This window comes from Crassostrea angulata, chromosome 10 (assembly GCF_025612915.1).
Source record: "Crassostrea angulata isolate pt1a10 chromosome 10, ASM2561291v2, whole genome shotgun sequence".
In the NCBI taxonomy this organism is placed as follows: Eukaryota; Metazoa; Mollusca; class Bivalvia; order Ostreida; family Ostreidae; genus Magallana; species Magallana angulata.
The window spans coordinates 36,371,877-36,391,857 of NC_069120.1; the positions used below are offsets into that span (position 1 = coordinate 36,371,877).

At 34.5% G+C, this 19,981-nt stretch overlaps 1 protein-coding gene across 2 annotated transcripts; it reads right to left on the bottom strand.

Moving 5' to 3' along the window:
* Positions 1 to 759: 759 nt before the first annotated feature.
* On the bottom strand, positions 760 to 19,596 carry LOC128166653 (bone morphogenetic protein 10-like). 2 transcript variants are annotated; one of them, XM_052831945.1, is made up of 4 exons: positions 19,511 to 19,596; positions 8,218 to 9,292; positions 4,719 to 5,407; positions 760 to 1,820 (listed from the first exon to the last, which is right to left on the bottom strand). In XM_052831945.1, exons 2-4 carry the CDS (start codon positions 8,684 to 8,686, stop codon positions 1,584 to 1,586), a joined length of 1,395 nt encoding a protein of 464 aa, XP_052687905.1. In that variant the 5' UTR covers positions 8,687 to 9,292; positions 19,511 to 19,596; the 3' UTR covers positions 760 to 1,583. The 2 variants fall into 2 exon arrangements, with proteins under 2 accessions (XP_052687905.1, XP_052687906.1); XM_052831946.1 differs by lacking the exon at positions 19,511 to 19,596 and having other exon boundaries at positions 8,218 to 9,380.
* Positions 19,597 to 19,981: the final 385 nt, after the last annotated feature.

Sequence of the window (19,981 nt, forward strand, 5' to 3'; positions counted from 1 at the left end):
TGAAAAGATATATGAATTTTTTACATTGCTATCATTAAAACTGAACTATTTATGATTGCTCTACATGCTATTTTATCGCAAAAGTGAGTGATATTCCAGAAAAATATGATAGGTGGTGCTCGCCCTTGTCAAGGTATGCCAACTATTTCATTCATCAATTGAGTATACAGCGAGAGTTTTCATCTCCACCTGTTTTTGACTTAAAATGTATAAATATACATACACGATTTTAGAGATTTGCCCAATTCGTTATCAATATCCGCAAAAACGGATTTTCGATTACCACGCAATAAACCCAACAAGTGAAAGATAAGGTTTCTAAATTTTGATTTCATATGAAATTACTAGGAATTCTTGAAATTTCCAACACACCTGAAGAAATCTCACTCTGCCCTTTACAATAGGAAGTTTATCGCAAATACCTGTGGTTAAACAATACTTGGTTTATTGTAAACGCCTATTTTGATTTATCAGATATGTAAGAGTCACCTTGTAGTCTATTTCAAGTCTTCTTTTTCTGAAGATTTCTAAAACTGTTAAGGTCTTTCTAAAGATCAAAATCATTCTGCTGTGGTAAAACTCTCGTTTTAATGTATTTGTACCAATATTGGACTCAAATATAGTTCCTCTTTATTGTAAAATTATTTTCCTCTTGTTCTCGACGAAGAGATTGTGTCGAAATCCTAATCATACCAATCTTTTAAATAAGGCTCTTGTTTATGACACACACACAAAAAAAGATTCGCCTGAAACAACATATATGAAAAACATAAAGAACTTTATTGAACAAATGTCAATATAAATATATGATAAACATAACAACGGAAACATTCATTTCATAGAAGATACGTGTCTTTGAAAGAAAACATTCTTGTGCTTCTTCTTTTTTGAAAAAAATGATGTAGGTGGTCTTGACATAAGCGATTATGTCTGATAAAATTCTTCTGTATGCAAAGCCGCTGTTCATTCAAAAGATCCAAGAATGCTTTTTCAATGGGCGTGGTTTTTCCAGAAGTGACGTTGCTTTTTTTGATATTTTTACTGTTCTTTGAACATGCAACCGTTTCAAAGGGAGTTGTGCACTGTTTGATAAAAACATCAAATCGGGGGTCAGGGCAGGGCAGGTAGCATGGGCTAGCTCCACAGACAATTAATTCTCAACAGCTCCGACGCCCATCTGAGATCCGAACTTTTCGGCGAATGCAGATGCATGACTGTTAACATGTTTCTGATTAAGAGAGATAATTGCAAATGCATTAAACAAAGTTTGATCGACTTCTGCTCTATTTTTAGACTTTGACATTCTTACTTATCAAGTCATTTTTGTAGCCGAGTCGATAAATTTGGAAACGCACTGGTACTTGGTGATATTTTTTTTTTTGGCCCGTTTGTTGTGCAAACGATCTTCGATAACGAAACATCCTTGTACTCGCCCCTCAAAACCCCTTTCTCTCTCTTTCTCTCTCTCCACATTCTCTCCGGAAGGGTAGTGCCTACTGAACACGTTGCCGAAAAAAACCGTGGCGAAAAGTGACTAGCCACGCAAGCGGAAGGTCCAATCAACGTCCACAAATCTAGCTCTGTTACCTACACCCACACTCTGTCACAACCATGCCGTCATATTTAGGTTTGTACGTCAGTACACCATACTCGTCATAGTACAATATAGATATGGAGTCCAGTTTAGTCGGAACACAACAGCTCTCTCGCGGGTATTCCTTTGGCATGGTAAGGTGCAATCTCGACTGAATTATAGCGTGTTTGGAAGGGGACAGTCGCTCATTCACAGGAAAATGGCATTTTCCTACGCATTCGTATGCCTGCAAAGAAGAATAGTAAAATAGTAAGACTCAACTAATAGAAATCACAAGTATTAAGGCAAAGTTCAAAAAATTGATATGATATATTAAAGATACTAATAGTTTTTTTTTCTGAAAGTATGTTTATTTTAATTTGATATGCGTATACTTGTACAAGAAACAAATGTGACGGTATTCTGTAAAACAGTTTAATTAATAATATTTATATCTGTATGCGTCATATGCAACAATTTTCACTCCCAGGTTTAAAAGATTAAGAGTTTTTCTTTGGATAGCTTTGGTAGTAAGCAAAAATTCCCAGGCTCAGATTGGGATAAACGTTTCTCAAAGGAACGCTACAACTCTAAGAGTGATACCGAATGGCAGACAATAAAACCGATTTACACCTTGTTGATTTGTTCTTTACGTCTTATTATAAGTTCCAGTCGAGTTATTATTGAGATGTTTTGCCGTTTACTGGCTCTGTATAATTATACAATTTTGTAATGATACAATGCAAACCGGATTAGATTTTTTTTTCTCCACCGTGGAACGTGCCGATATTCAGGTGTAGCGAACATTGTTATCTGTAAGATGCGCTGGGTGTCATAAGTCTGACGCAATAAAAAATGTTGTTTCTTTAATTGCATTTTAATCACTGGGTGTCATCTCCTATTTATAATTGACATTATGGTCTTCCACCTTCAGAAGTTATCCGGTAAACATTCCTATAATTTTTTTTTATTTTTTACAATAATCATGCTTTGATTGCAGACTTTCTTTGTGAGGATCGAACTAACTTCCAGATTGCTCTTAAGTTTTGGGAAAATTATAGAAATAACGAGATGAAATTTCCTATCAAATTACTATTTATGGAAACGATTTGTAGTTGGTATTTGGTTGTATTGGGTTTTTGAACACTCTATCAAGTTTCGGGAAAATCATAGAAAAAACGATATGAAATTTCCTATCAAATTACTATTTTTGGAAACGATTTGTAATTGGTATTTGGTTGTATTGGGTTTTTTTGAGGATAAGTTTTCACTATCAATGTAAAGTTTTGCAATAATGGTTTTAATGCTCATATTCATGAATCAATGCCCATTATATCATAATTTTGAAGTTTTTAGCGAAATATGAACTGACGAATGATACTTAGTCCATGCTATTTCAAACTTTTAATTTCTCTCAATTCGCACATTTTTATTTCGAACAAGAGATGCTTCTTTTAAAAAATAAAATAAAGATATGCATGTTATTGAAACATATCTTTCTTTTGCAAAAATATGCAGTTTCCAACTACATGTAAGTTAGAATAAAAAGAACTTGAGGAAAACATTCAATTTCCATGAAGTACAATGGAAAGTTTGAAAAGATTTGCTTTTTCAGGAATGAAGTCGTTGTCCGCATTTTAAGACACGGTTCATCGATAAAAAGGCATTTTGCCGGTTTAATCTTTCAGACAAAAAAACATTGTACTTGAATACGAGTTCTTTTTTTTCAAGATTAATGGCAAAATACCCATTTAGAAATTATTTTATCAGTAGAAAGAGACAAAAAATTCTTTTAAAACTCGCAGTTTTGTGCATTGTGTAGAGAGGCTTAAATGTCCTACATGTACTTTTCGTACGATTTTAAAAAAAAAAAAAAGGAGGGGGGGGGGGGAAATTGGCCACCATTCGTTGTTCCTCCCCCCCCCCCCCCCCCTCGAAGAATCATATCGGATAATCTACCTACCGTAATGGTTATATGTTTCATACGATTAATTAAAACGATATGATATCGCAAAAAGGTTATCAAAAGTGTTAATGCAATCTATTAAATTTGCGGAATGTAATCGGTTTCTAAGAATATTTGACGTATGTTGGTGAAGAATATTCAGATATTACTTCGTCCTAGAAGTCTTTTTTGTGCTAAAGATTTCGGCTCAAATCGAAGACAATACTCGAATACCAAGATAAGAGTGTTTTGATTTAACAGATAATGAACGGTATTAGTTTTGCAAAATCATTAAAAGATTTAGCTTTATCCACAAAATGTATTTAAATCTATATACAAGTAGATATATAACTTATCAAACGCCTATCTTTTCATTTAGCGAAAATTAAATGCTTAGTCAGCAACAATGAGTATTTGACTTGACATATGCGCGTACTTGCAGATTAAGCCGTCTAGGGCAATTGTTTGATGATACTAGTATTGTTGAACATCGAACAAGAAGTGTCAAACAGTATTTAAGTCATATGAAAATATACTGAAGCTATGAACAAATTTTTGCTTCCAACATTATAAATATTTGTCAAACGGAGATATATTGAACACAATGCAATCCAAATGCATAAGACACTGGAACACATTTTTACAATTATGAATGGATCAGCGTTATCTACATCTTAGAAGTGACTAATGAGAAAACTACCACATTTTTCTCCCAGTCTGCATAAAATCCTACATAAGTCTTGTTTATCCATGCGGCTTTAACCAGCTAACTATTAAATATGTCATACAGATCTACATTATCATCTGTGCAAATAAAGCGATGATACTTTCCTTTCTTTGAGAATTAAAGGGAAATAAAAATCCATCAATTTTGATTTGATTTGATTTGATTTTTGTTAATTTCATAGATGCTATTTTTTTTTTTATAAATACCACATTCTGACTTTGAATCATGTAAACTAGGTAAGTTTACTTCGTTTAATGTTTTTTTCCCTCAAGATCGATTGCAAAGCTCTAATCTCTTATCAAAAATCTTTTCTTTTTTTTTGAAGATTTTATAAAACTTTTCGAGCCAGTTGATAATGAAACGGTGTAGGTGTAAGAAAGGTATGCTGTTGGTTATAAGACAGCAATTCAAGGATCTTTTTTCGCATCGTTTTATCTGTAATGTAATTACATGCAAATGCATCCTTCTCTTACTTCATACGATGACGGGGCCAGAATCCACGAATCCCACTGGATGTCTGCGAAGTTGACAGTCATGGGCCTTCTCCTACACAACCCTCCGCTTCTACGTCCCCTTCTTTTAACTCGGCTGTGAATTTTATGACCTATAGTGTTTGTTTCATTTAAACTATTATTTGAATTTTTAGACCCGCTTAAGGGCGATTGAATATCGTATATACTGTCCTCACGAGTGATAAGTTCGTGTCTCTCTGTCTTGTGCAATTGTAATTTTTGCTTGTCTGTTGAAAATACCACTAGTAGAGGTTCGTTTTTGTGCTGTGGTTCTGTTAAGAAATCTAAATCCCCATCAGTTACACTGTGAAAGACACTTTCAATTCTAATTTCTAGGATCTGCAATGAACTTGGTTTTGTCACCCATCGTCTGACAGCGGAAGTGACGTCAAATGTTTCCCATCCACTGTCTCTACCATAGACATGTTGAGTGTCTATCACGTGATAACCCACGTTGTCGTCTGTGACTTCATATACTGACACTTTCCTGTCAACTCCTATGTACATATTTCTGTCTCTTTCGACCAGGGTGAAGAGTCGTAACTCTGCTAAGTCAATTTGCTCTTCCACGGAAATGCTTGTGATGTTAAACACCATCGTATGAAGTCTGGTTGTAGAACCAGTACTGGAAGCCGGTGTAGTTGTCACACCTACAGAAATGAAGAAAAGAGAAGTTTGTATATGTATTGCTCATTTACTAATCTATAGCGTTCACGTGATTAAATATAACCCGATTATACTAATAATCTTATTTGGACATAGACTGTTGTTTACGTATGATAGTTGATTAAGGAAGTTTTTACTTAAAACCATGTTCAAGCCATGGAGTGGTTAACATGCGGTAAAAGGTGTTTTCATAGTAAGGCATTACACATAAAAATTACGTGTCGATGATTAATGAGAATGCATGATTTCCTACCCCACGCACCTAAATTCCCAACTAGGTTTTCTCGGAATTATAGGAGTCCAGATGGGATGTACATTTTCGTGGAATTTTAGTATTTGTCAAAAAACCACAAAATCAAAACAATTCTGAAATATTCGATATTATAATACTTGCAATTCTTATCTTGAACCAATATCTTTGTTTTGCAACCTTAATTTTTTCCTTCTTGCGTTTATCGTGATTTTGAATTTACTATAAATTTCTTCTCTTTAACTCCCTGATATTCTTGCGAAATATTAAAGACAGAAAAACATATTACCATCATTCATCTTAATAACTTAAAACGAGCATAGCGTGTTGAAAGTGGAGACCTCAACAATGATTTGTTGTACATGGCTAATAGATTCTTGAAATATTGCAAAAGAAGTTTCTCACATAGCAGGAAAAAAAATACTAATATTTGGGCGAGACATGCTCATGTGAAAACAAGAAGATTCAGACGGAACAGATGTTGTAAAGGGGCGAAACTAAGAGGACAATTTTCACCCCTCCCATCTTTTTTCACTTACCATGAAATAAACGATAGATACCTAATTGTTAAAGACAGAATAAAGGCACTAATTAAAGGAAGTAATCATTACATTAAGCGCATTATATTCCATTGCAGTATGTCGGAACACCTTCCGCTAAACAACATTTCAACATGCAAAGAGAGCCGTTAGCTCAAAAACCACTTCAGATCAGCAAGTGGTGTAACACAACGTAATGGTGCCATGAATTTTGCAATTAAACTATCGGTAGACGCATCATCTTCATTTTCGAATTAAAAAAGAAACGCCAAATGCAGTCACTGCACATACTTGAGAACATTTGGAAGCACTTAATAGCTTATCTAAGGAGTATATATTTTCAAGACTTGTTTTACGATACACGAGCGACCTGGATCATTACATAATTGTCATGAATCAAGTATTCCACTAGATAACCGAATGTTATATTGGTAAGCTCTTACTGGCGCAGAGATTTTCTGAATGGAGAGAGAGTGTGGAAGACTTGGGAACTTTCTTGTTACGACTAATTGTTTGTGTTTTACGGTATTGTGTGAATCTTGCTCCAATTTAGCGATAGGTTACTCGTTTTGTTCGTATAGAGAGAAAAAAAACTATTGTCTTGCCATGCACATATTGATAAATTAACCAATATAATGAAGAATTTTAAAAAATGGAATTTTTATATCATGTTTTAAAATTTGATTCATTGAACAATGGAGAACGAAATCAATATTTGATTAATGAAACTGGCACCAAATGATTATCAATATAATAATATAAATCTTCAACTTAATGATAATTTCATCAAAATCTTAACGAAACGATATCTATTTAAAAATGTGTGTGTTGGGGGGGGGGGGTACATTTTAATATGCGTTGAATGTTTTGCACTGAAATTCATAGTTAATCTTGCATTTCTCTGTGAACGCAGATTTAACGATGTACCCTGTGTGTTTAGCTCGGCTCGTTCCAAGCCACTTAGTCTTTGATTGTCCGAGAAAACGTAAAATGTTCTGTAAACAAGGGTTTAAAAACGCCAGAACAATTTCCGCATTTGACAACAGGATGAGACGTGGTATAGATAATGATTAATATTTGAGGGTAATATTTTTACAACCACGACAACAACAAGAAACCAAATCACCAAATGAATCAAAACTAACTTGCTGAGATAAATTAAAGCGGTTCACCGCTAAGTAAATGTAACTTCAAGGTCTGGGTTCAAAAAATGTTTTGTAGATCGCCACTCTACAATACTATTACAAGCGCTTCTATCGTTATGACCATCAAATCGATGTCCCTTTGATGCTTTCCGTATCATGCTGTTTAAATTGGTCTTTTCGAATGGAATCTCGATAAAAAGCTTCATAAAACCTGTTTTAATAATGGTCTTGTTTATAACAGCTATCGACACTATTTGACGAAAGCAAGACAGGTTGAAAACAACGGGATCTGTGTTTTGTCCTAGCGAGTACCCGTTGTTCGCTTACGCAGCAGGTCTACGCTAGCAAATTACGTCAAAATCTTCTTGCAAGTCTTCTCTTTTAACATAGGTATTACTGCATTAAACAAATATTATTTTAAAATAGCTAAGTTATCCTTGGTTTAAGAAGTTACACAAAAGAATCGATGTAGTTTATCTTTTCTGATGAGGCAATTTAATCTATTACCGCATATCATATACAAGGTATATATGCATTTACTATCTCCAGACATGATTTTCAGCAAGTTGTATTCAGTGTTCTTTTTCAAAATATCTTAACTTTTGATCTACTTTTCTCGTAAAAATATTCGCGATACAATCTTTAACGTAAATTTGTCTTTGCTTAGATAATATGAACACGTCTCAAGAATACGTCCCAAGTACATTTCTGCCTTCTTTTTTCACTCGATAACCACACTATTTCTTTTATGAAAATGACATTTTTAAACTCCAAAAATTAATAAAAAAAATTTAATAATTTTAATATTTTTTCTTTAATTTTAAAAATGGGGATTGCAAAAAAATGAAGTTGTAACCCACCTGCTATATTTATGTTCATGAAACTCCTGACGATGTCGGAAGACGGCCGGGACACTTTTTTCTCCGAGTACGATTTATAAAGATCCATCATATACTCGGGGGCATTTTTCGTCGTTTCTTTAAGCAGCTGAATGTTATTCTTCACACTGGATGACAGAGGAAGATCAGGGGGCAGAAAAGTTTTCTCCAAAAGTTCCTTTCTGCTTTCCAGTATCTCTAATTCCAGATCGTTGTAATAATCATCGTAGTCGCTTTCCTGGAACTCTCTCTTGGATCTTTGAAGAGTGGCCATCATGTCAATTTCCGAAGTAGAGTTCAGCGTTGGTCTACCAAATATTGTCCGTAGATAGGAGGCCAGCAAGAGACCATAGAACGCAACCAGAATCTTCATCCTCAGAACACAAGACTCGCAGACCCTCAAGAAGAACAACAGCGATTGTGGTAGCTCTATCTCTTTCCTCCCGGTCATATAGTGTCATAAAGGGGTTCAATGATATGTATTGAACACCGGTTTCAGATGCTATCGTACGTGTTTTCAGGCATTTGAGTGTTCTCAATGAAATGAAACAATCCCCGCCAGATTTCTCCGTGCACCGCTGTTTGTTTCGGACGCTAGACGATCTGTTAATTCTCCAACCATTTTTATCATTGGAACCCAAAAAAAAACTCCGGCGTAATTTTAAGACTGGGGGAGACACCACGACTTGTTAACTACTTGATAAAGAGTACGTCTGTAGGTTAAGATGTTTTTCCCTTATTTTATTTTTTACGTTAGCATGTGGCTCAGGGTTACACCCCTTTCTTGAAATATACGACTTCCTATGCGTTCTAATGGATGAGAAAATCTATATCTATTTTCTTATATCCCTTAACGCATAATTTGGCACGTATATAATACACACAAGCATTGGCGGAAAAGTGGCAAATCTTTCGCCCACAATGGGATGTAACTGCCTATCTGCACATCCTCCTTAAAGTCTTGCAGAATAAATCTGACCAAGGTTTTTTTTACTGGGATTTCCTTTCACATTAAATTTCCAACGGAGCTCAGTTGAAAGAGAAAACTCTGAAACTGCTGAAAATAGATAAAAGTCTCTCATGTAGGTTCATAATATGAAATCGTTATAAATCCAACGATCTATGTATGATTCATAAAACATTCGGCAAAAATGATACAGGCATGTAGAAAAATTAATTTATGAATAAGCGTTGTGTTTCATCGTCAGGTTCATGACAGTTCTATCATTCAATGATATAAGCGCACGAATTTACACTAAAGGCGTGAGACTAAGATAGAACAGGCTTGTTCATTGAAGCCCTCCTTGGTAATTCTGCCATGGTGTGAAAACCAAGTTATATTCCTAAATAATTGATAATAAAAACTGTTTTTATGTCTGTGCTCCATCAAGATTAGTCGAACCACAACAATCGTTATTTGAAAATATACTCACAAATAGAAAACACCGCCATTCAAAGGGTCAACGTACGAAAATTATCTTCTATATAGCTTTGCAATTTTCCCCATCCTCCCATAAGCATGTAACCAAAAAGAGCGAATGGTTGTTGTTTAAAATTTTGTGAAAAAAAAAAATATATCCACGGTCTATAAAATAATTTTCTGTTTAAACTTTAACATTAAAAAAAAAACCACAGACGCAAGCTTCTTATCTTATCGAGATATAGTTGCTTTTAACAGCATTCACTACACCAAACAATAGTTGCAATGTTTTCCCCCATATTGTTCAATAATATCTCTTATGTACTTTTATCGTTATTGCATTGGAGAGATTTTTTTGCTGCAGATTTAAATTCTTGTATACAAGCAATGTTAAAAAAATGCTTGTCTTTTTATTTCAGACTGGAATTTGATATCGGATGAACGTGTACATGTAGTAACTAAGCTTGTTTCTTCTGTATTTCACGGCTGGTTTTTTTTTAAACAGAATTCCAAAAATCTATTAGATTTACTAGTAATCCGTATTTAATTTTGGCCCCAAATCTAAATGCTAATTTAATCAGTAGCAATGGATATTAAAATTCAGTCATGATTAATCATCAAAATTAAAACATCCTCAAGTCCCATTTAAAATTAGATTTCAATGTTACATTCACGCTCTCAATCAGATAAGGTTTCAATTTTTGTATAATTGAAGCAGTGCAATCATCTCTGGAATTAAACGAATTCGAAAATCTAACGATAGTCTAAAATAGACATCAAACAATATGATTGTTAAAATACTAAAATATAAAGAGAAATACTCATACTTTATTGTCATTCCCAAGTCGACGAAAGTGTCAAACGAGAAAACAATATCATATGACAAAAAACGACTCATTTTTTACTGACACGCCAACTCAACATAATTATCTGACAAGCTGACAAAATTATCTGACAAAATTATCCTCCAGGTTGACACTCTTTCTGCCGAATAGTTACATGTATCTATCAAGTCGACATAACTATGTGACAAGCTGACAAAATTATCTGACAAAATTATCTGACAGGTTGACACACTTTCTGGTGAATAGTTACATGTATTTATCAAATCGACATAACTATCTGACAAGCTGACAAAATTATCTGACAGGCTGACACACTTTCTGCCGAATAGTTACATGTATATATCAAGTCGACATAACTATCTGACAAGCTGACAAAATTATCTGACAGGTTGACACACTTTCTGATGAATAGTTACACGTATTTATCAAATCGACATAACTATCTGACAAGCTGACAAAATTATCTGACAAAATTATCTGACAGGTTGACACATTTTCTGACGAATAGATACATGTATTTATCAAATCGACATAATTATCTGACGATTCATGTTACATCTGGTCGAATTGATAAATAAAAGATTAACATGTAGATGCATATGATAGCTATCCAATGTCTTGTCAGAAAAATAATGACGTTATATTATTGATTACGACCTGTAACAAATAATGATATGCAATGGTTATAGATAATCATGTCGACTTGTCAGATAAGTATAACGACTTGCTATATAGAAAAGGTGTTAAGTTGTCAGATGATTATGATTAATGGTAAGAAATTGAAGTTGACTTTTAAGACCGTCAGAAAATCTGTTAGCTGGATGGCACACAATCTTGGACACGTTTTCATGTTGAGGTGACACTTTAAAAAAATGATATATAAAATTGAGGAACGTGTCGTATGACCTTAAGAGAGTCGATAGCGTGTTCGATTTTCGGCCGTGACACAGAGATCCGAATCCACAACACAAATATTTTAATGCCTAATGATCGTTCTCACGGCCAACTCTTAATATCAAGGCTGCAGAACTGTTTTAAAGTTTTTAAATTGTTTCCTAAATTAACATAAATTTCGGGGGGTTTTGGTTTTTCTTTCACATATAGTTTGATTACAGGTAAAAATGACCACTCTTGTTCTTTATAATAGGTAAATTGAATGAAAGCACTTCATTTACATGGGTCTTTAAGAATTTGTGGTACATGTATGTAAAGTGATATTTCTATGAAATTAGTTTAAAAATATATTCATCTCCGTTTTAGTGCACCGTAAAGTACAAGGATTTTTTTATAAACAAAATTATCCGTTTTATATTATATTAAAATCGTCGTCGTTGTTGTAAACACTTCACTACAACCACTGGGCCAATCTCAACCAAACTTGGCACAAAGCATCCTTTGGGGAAGAGCTTTCAACGGCCAGGTCCCTTTTGAAGGGGAAATAATTTAGGATTATTGAAAATTTGTTGGTGTTTTTCAAAAATCTTATTCTCAAAACTTTTGGTCAGAAAAGCTAAACTTGTGTTTGAAGCATCCTCAGGTAGTGTAAATTCAAGTTTGTTTAAATCGTGATCTATGGGGGTAGAGTGGGGCCACAATTGGGGTGAATTTTTTTCATTGGAATAAATAAATAAACTTTTTAAATCTTATTCCCTAGACTCAAAATAAAAAGGACTGCAATGCTTAAAATTAATGATATATAGAGAATAATTTAAAAATCTTTATTTACAATATAATCTAACTTACTAAATGCCTACTTATTTTGCATTTGATGAACTAAAAACAGCCTTGAGCTTTTCCAATCGGTTATTGCTATTGTTGTTCGGGTGAGCGACGTGGCCCCATGAGCCTCTTGTTTTAGTTTTTTAGCTCACCTGAGCTGAAAGCTCAAGTGAACTATTCTGAACACATTTTGTCCGTCGTCCGTCTGTCCGTCCGTCTGTCCGGTAGTGTAGATACAAAATGGTGAAAATTATGACCCCCCAGGGGTAGGGTGAGGCCACAATGGGGGGTCGAAGTTTAACATAGGAATATATAGAGTAAATCTTAAAAAAATCTTCTTCTCAGAAACTAATCAGCCAGCAAAGCTGAAACTTGTGTGGAAGCATCCTCAGGTAGTGTAAATACAAATTTGTGAAAATCATAACCTCTGGGGGTAGGTTGGGGCCACAATGGGGGGTCGAAGTTTAACATATGAAAATATAGAGTAAATCTTTAAAAATCTTCTTCTCAGAAACTAATCAGCCAGCAAAGCTGAAACTTCTATGAAAGCATTTTCAGGTAGCATAGATACAAAGTTGTGAAAATCATGACCCCCGCGGGTAGGGTGGGGCCACAATTGGGGTCAAAATTTTAGATAGGAATATACAGAGTAAATCTTTAAAAATCTTTTTCTCATGAACCATAAGACCAGGAAAGCGGACACTTGTGTGAAAAAATCCTCAGGTAGTGCAGATACAAAATTATGAAAATCATGACCCCCGCAGGTAGGGTGGGGCCGCAATGGGGGATTGAAGTTTTACATAGGAATATATAGAGTAAATCTTTAAAAATCTTCTTCTCAGAAACTAATCAGCCAGCAAAGCTGAAACTTGTGTTGAAGCATTCTCAGGTAGTTTAGATACAAAGTTGTGAAAATCATGACCCCCGGTGGTAGGGTGGGGCCGCAAGGGGGGATCGAAGTTTTACATAGGATATATAGAGTAAATCTTTAAAAAACTTTTCCTCAGAAACTAATCAGCCAGCAAAGCTGAAACTTGTGTTGAAGCATCCTCAGGTAGTTTAGATACAAAGTTGTGAAAATCATGACCCCCTGGGTTAGGGTGGGGCCACAATGGGGGGGGGGGGGGTCAAAGTTTAACATAGGAATATATAGAGTAAATCTTTAAAAATCTTCTTCTCTGAAACTAATCAGCCAGCAAAGCTGAAACTTGTGTGAAAGCATCCTCAGGTAGTGTAGATTCAAAGTTGTGAAAATCATGATCCCCAGGGGTAGGGTGGGGCCACAATGGGGGGTCAAAGTTTAACAAATGAATATATAAAGTAAATCTTAAAAAATCTTCTTCTCAGAAAATAATCAACCAGATGATTCTTTATAATTCTTAAGACTTTAGCCCCAGGACAATTCCTCGGCCTCACAAGAAGGTTCAGAGTTTGATGTAGGTTAATATCCCATATTTAAACTATTGTTAAGGATCTTTTTGAGAACTGCAATACTCAACATATGATATGACTATAAATTCATCCTGTTAGAAAAGGGACTAATGATTATAAACATAAGAATATCCAGGGGGAAAATGGATTTTATTTTTACAGGATCTACATTATTATTGTACATTGTCCAGATAGTTTGTATTATGACTCCATTAAGCTGATTTTATCATACCTATTGTTCATCAGGTGAGCGATGTGGCCCATGGGCCTCTTGTTTAAAAATTTTATCATTTCTATATTTTTTGGCATGTACAGAACCGTATTTACATGTATAAGCTATAACAGCCCGAAATTTCAGGTAGTGTAACAGTTATATTGTTACCAGGATCGGATATTGAAAGAAGCTAGTGCTGGTTGGCTACTGCGGTTACTATTAATCCGGATACTAGTACATGTAGATCTAGTTGAGTTCCATATCACATCACATGGGGTGTTAGCACAATCAATTTCTGGGGAAAAGGGACCTCACTAATTCGTTGGATATGTATGAAAGAGAATACATGTATCCCAAACGAATTAGGATTTTCGCTGTGTAGAATCATTTACTTCTTACTTAAAACATACAAATGACATGCGCTGATCCCTGACTTTTTAAACGGAGAGGGTGTCATCCTTTCTACCCCTTCCACAACCCACCCCCTCCGTAGAAAAAGAGTGCTAGATTAGCGCATCAACTGTATTAATTCATAATATTCTCTCTCTCTCTCTCTCTCTCTCTCTCTCTCTCTCTCTCTCTCTCTCTCTCTCTCTCTCTCTCTCTCTCTCTCTCTCTCTTCCACACACACAAGAAAAATTGCTTAGGACGACAAACATGCATACTATTTCAAACATTTTTCAATTTACAAATAAAAAGGCCCTACGTTTAAAAAAAACTTTATCATAGAAATCAGTCACTTTCGCACATGATAAGAATATCTCATATATTTTAATGACTCCAATTGCGCAAATGCCGAGCAAGCTCATTTTTGACAAAAACGATGATAAACGAAGTGCGAATTCAAATTTGTTATGTCTTACAATGTTAAACTCGTTAAAACCTCAATGAAAATTTCTTTTGAATTATAATGCACTTCTTTATGACGAACCTCTAATTGATATGTACCCGTAACTGTTGCAAATTCTGCTCCGTTACAATATCACTTTCTATTTACATCACAAACAGTAAAAATGTTTACGTAATAAAAGATGCAAATCTTAGAATAAACGTTTGAGACTCAAGGCTGTTCATTTATTACAAAGCAGGATTCACAGCTCTTGAATACAACAAATTGAAAGTGCAGGTGGGCTTTTGTTTTCGTGTAAGTCTGAGATGGCGTACATCTGCCTATAAAGAACAAGTAACGTTGCATAACTATTTCAGAAGACGAGATTGTCAAGGAAAAAGGCTATAAAGACAATATTCCATAGCAATACTAACAAATGGAAAAATAAATGAATTCGATTTTACTAAAAGGCGGTGCCGGGGTCATAATTCAAGATATAGATGATTAAGTAAGAAAATATCATGCTTTATATGCAGGCTGGAATTCGGCGTCATATCAAACCGATTTGTCAAAGTTGCAAAACCGACGGTTCAAATATTTTTCAGAATTTGGTAAAGATAACATAATCACTACATTGATCAATCATTACGAAACCTCTCGTTGACTCCTGCATTTAACCAAGTTCCATTTGCATTTATTTTTGTTGTTGTGTATAAAACTGGGGTTTAATTCCTTACTTCAATTCAAAGAGAATGAACCAAACATTGGCCATAGTTTACATAACTTCGAATTTCTATCAGATTGATTGTTGTTAAACTTCCTATCCGAAAAAATTTCGCTAATCTTTTTAATTCACAAGCGTTGGCTAAGGGATTCTTGTTTAACTTGTTAAAGTGATCTTTAGAGGCACTGAGGGAACTTTATATATACATGTAGAATCTGTACATCCAATCGCACCTCCTCGAGCATTTAATTTCCAACAGTTTGTGAGCTCCGTTGTTTTCCCACTTGTTGAAAAGGACCGAAAAGTTGCGATTATCGTCACTTCGTGTATCGCATATTAACCGATTGTACGATTATATACATGCAATATATACAATCGGAAGGCCTTGGGAATTGGGCTAGTGTCGTGTGGATTCCCAACTTTCGTTATTCTAAAAACAGCTCATACGCCTGTGTCAAGTTGTAAATTTTGAATTTACTGGGTGGGTGTAAATACAAAATTTACAACATGACAACTTGTAAATTTTGTATTTAACTATTTGCACCCACCCAGTAAATTCAAAAATTACAACATGACACCTGCAGACAAATGAACAATTGTTCTTTCATGTCGAGAAAATTTGTCGCGTTAGGCAATTGAAGATGAGTGATAAAAAACCACCAAGATTCGACAGATCTGTTTTTTATTGACTTAATACCGCTAATTGTCCCTCACTTCAGATTTCATGTCAAAAGCATACACTTGAAATCCATTTGATTTGCTCATGTGTTTCACTTATCAACAATTTGACATGTATTTTCACGATGCGGATTTTTTGTACTCGATTTCACGAGAGCATATCAAATACATATCTATATTTTTAACATGAACATGTCTAAGTTGACGAGAAGGTTTTTTAGTCTGTACTTTTAATGAAAGTTTGTTTGGCCCGGCTTTTCTATTCGTGTGGTCTCAATATAAAAGATGTTGTTACGTCATTAAAGCCGATGCCTGCTCTTTTCGCACATTGAAGATAATTATATATGTTTTGATGTAGTGAAATTGAAAATTAGAAACTTATCCCTTCATCAGACAAAATGAATCGAATTATGTGTTACGGTGGCTCAAAAGAGACGGGCCACAGAACAGCTCAAAGACCCTCTTTATCCAACCGATGGACACGAGGATTACTTTTAACAATACCATGCTTTCTTGTTTGTGTCATTACAGGTACAACGTTTGCGACCATTGCAAAAAATACTGAACATTTTATGCCAGGATTGCAATTGTAATTTTTTTTCTATTATGCCATGTGCGTATGAAGCAAATACGATCACTGTAGAAGAAAAAAAACGTACATAAACTCCTACATGTAATTCGTGTCGACGTTTTTTTTTTTTTACAATCGCTGTGGTCATATATATGAAGAACTTCAAAACAGCATTTTTCTGTTCATATTTACAATGTACATTTCTTTTTGAATATTTCTAAATCATGTGTGTTTTCAAAAAAAATGTTCATATGGTTAAGTTTAGAAATCTTTAATTTTAAACTTTTAATGTAATGTTAATAAAAACAGCCGGAATGCCTGTTCTTTTTTTTCCCTTTATTAAATTTATTAACACGTATTTAAAACATACACATTATTTTGGCTTCAATTTTCAATTCTACTTTTAAAATAAAGGACATGAACTATTCTGCATATTTTCGTAGAGAGCCAGTGATCTAAATAAGATTTAGAATAATCAGTAAGAATTAGAGATGGAACAGTTAGAACAACTGTTCAATGTTGCTATAACACTATAACAACTTATAAGGATCGATCTCGGGGGGGGGGGGGGGGGGGGTATATACTTTAAAATTAGAATAAGACATAATTTTAAGTTTTCAACATCATTAGAAGAAATGAAATCAAGAGAATGCATTATAAATAATAAACGTAGTTCATTTTGACAGTTGAAGATTTGGTCCACTATACACATTGGCATCGGAACCGGGGGGGGGGGGGGGGGGGGGCTGAGCCCCCCCCCCCCCCCCCCCCCCCCCCCGGCCACTTTTTTTTGCAAAGTCAGACCTAACCATTAGGAACATAGCACCAGGGAGGGTTCAGCCCCCCCCCCCCCCCCACTTTTTCTGGCAGCAAACAAAAGTGTTTCTAAATATACCCTAAAAAAAGATTGAAATATTTGAAAATTGGAGTCATATGTATACTACCCCCCCCCCCTCCATGGATTAGAAATTTCATGATTTTGGGGGAAAAATTTCGTGTCAAGATCTCTGATGATAAGTCTAGCGCCCCCCCCCCCCCCCCCTTTTCAATATGCTTCCGACGCCATTGATACATAAGCAGGCAAATCGCAATTAAAATTGTCATAGATCAAAGTGGTTAAATTCCATTACGTACGTTTTTGACCTCCAGCACATATCCATCCAGATGGTCAGATATGTCGTACAGTTTGTGTAATAAATTTCAATTAATTATAAATGAAATTTTCCAAGTTTAAACTACTTGCTCTGGTTCTATCTAAAAAGATAGTTTACACTTAAAAAAAACCCTCACTTTTCTTAAGAGATATTTGATAAAAACTTAATATATAAAATTATAGATATGCCATCTTGTCACAGAAGGATTTCAAGATGATAATTCTAAGAGGAAAAGGTTAAGACTATTTAGATTGGAGGGCCCACAGTCGAAATCGCTCTTATCTATTATTTATGAATCAGTCTTGTTCTAGATAAAACACTTAAAAAGGAAAGTTATAAAGAAAACTTCAGTTAACTTTTAAATTGCACAATTCATAATTTTGGGAATATTTAAGATATATATACGTACGCGTGTGATCGAGAGATAATTTTGCTTTGTCGTTTTTCAAAATTAAATAATTTCTTGCGTTTTTAGTTGGGTGCGAAGGTGCATGTAAGAGCATTGAAAAAGAAAGAAATTTAACCGCGAGCGCAGGTCGATCTTGAAACAAGTTATTTATCTGCAATCCTCACCATACAATCATAGAGTTTATGAACCACCAGAGAAAGCATTTTATTGTTTTTTATATTTCCATCACTCTTTAAACGTCAATTTATAGAAAGTGAATCAAGTAAAAAAAAATATCTTTAGTGTCAATCAGATCGTAAAATACTGAGAAGAGCCAATATTTCCATCAGCTAGCAATATCGAATTAAAACTCTGTTTTAGTTGAGCTTTCTAAAGTGCGTCATTAATGAATATCAAATTAATGCATTATCAAAGAGAAGTAACTTCTTTTAATTATTGATAAAGTACTGGTTTTGTATCGTTGGTTTTCCTGCATGGAAAAGGTTATCAAACTACTTTAAAAAGAATATTATCCAAATAAGGAGACTTGGTACGGTTGTCACATTAAAATAAACTGTTAAAGTTCAGTTTGAATTGATAAATTGAAAGTTTTTATGTAACACGTGAACTTCGGCGGCACATAATACACGTGAGGCACACTCACCTGTATACATGTATAGAGTATTTATAAACTTTGTTCATTTCTAAATTTGACTAAATACATTGTATATGATACAATTTGATTCAATTAAAGTCTTTGTTTAATTTAGTTTTAAGGGGAAATAAACCGTTAACGGTCACTGAATTGAAAAGTAAACTTCTTTTGCTTATTCGCGATTTGCTGAGTACAGGAGAATAGTGTAGCTGAATAAGTTAAAGCAGCACATTATTACGACTCCCCCCCCCCTTTCCGTCCACCCCCTTGGTTTTTTTTTTAGCTCAATAATGACTTTTTCCTGCTCTTTCTAAAAGTACATGTCATTGTGTTCTATGGAAACTGATGACTTTTTCTAAATTTCGTTGCTGCTGGCTTTTAACTAATTTAATAATAATTAATTGATATATGGTTATAGACGTTTGTGGATAAAATGATGCCAATTTATAAAATAATGCGAAATAATTCGAATGTAATTTTTACGAAAAACCATTAATTTAAAAGCAAAACCCAAGACTTAATAATAAATGCAAAACACTTTTTTGAAAACTGGCAAAAAGGGAGAGAATATAAAAAAAATCATCCTTTCTTGTGACAGTCAATTAATAAACCACGTACGTAGGAAGAAAATTTCGTCGTTCACTCACCTTGTTCAGTCGATCTTACAGCGAATATTGAATTCTGAAGTCCTTTTGATTTTATTTCAAATATCCTTTAAAAAAGTGAATTATGCGCCATAGACAAGAGTACAAAGTGCGAGTCACGATAAATTTTAAATTTATCAATGTACATGTATGTTCCAGATTTTGTCCACTGCAATGTTCTATATATATTTTGCATTTGCTAATGAAGATGTTTGGTTAAGTGCAGGCTGATAACCCATTTTTCTCGTTAAAATTGCAGGTTTTCTTGGTAAAAGTAGGACAAAGGTGCATTGATGTGCATTTGGACTTGCTGGGAGTTCTTGCACAACAGGAAAATTTACCTGAATTTCATTTCCGATGATGCAATCTTCAATTTGCTGAAAGTTTAAACTTTTCAAACTTGAAATATGATTCTGATGTAGTTTTTGGTGTAATTACAAGTTTTCTTGGTTAAAGTATGGCATTTGTACATAG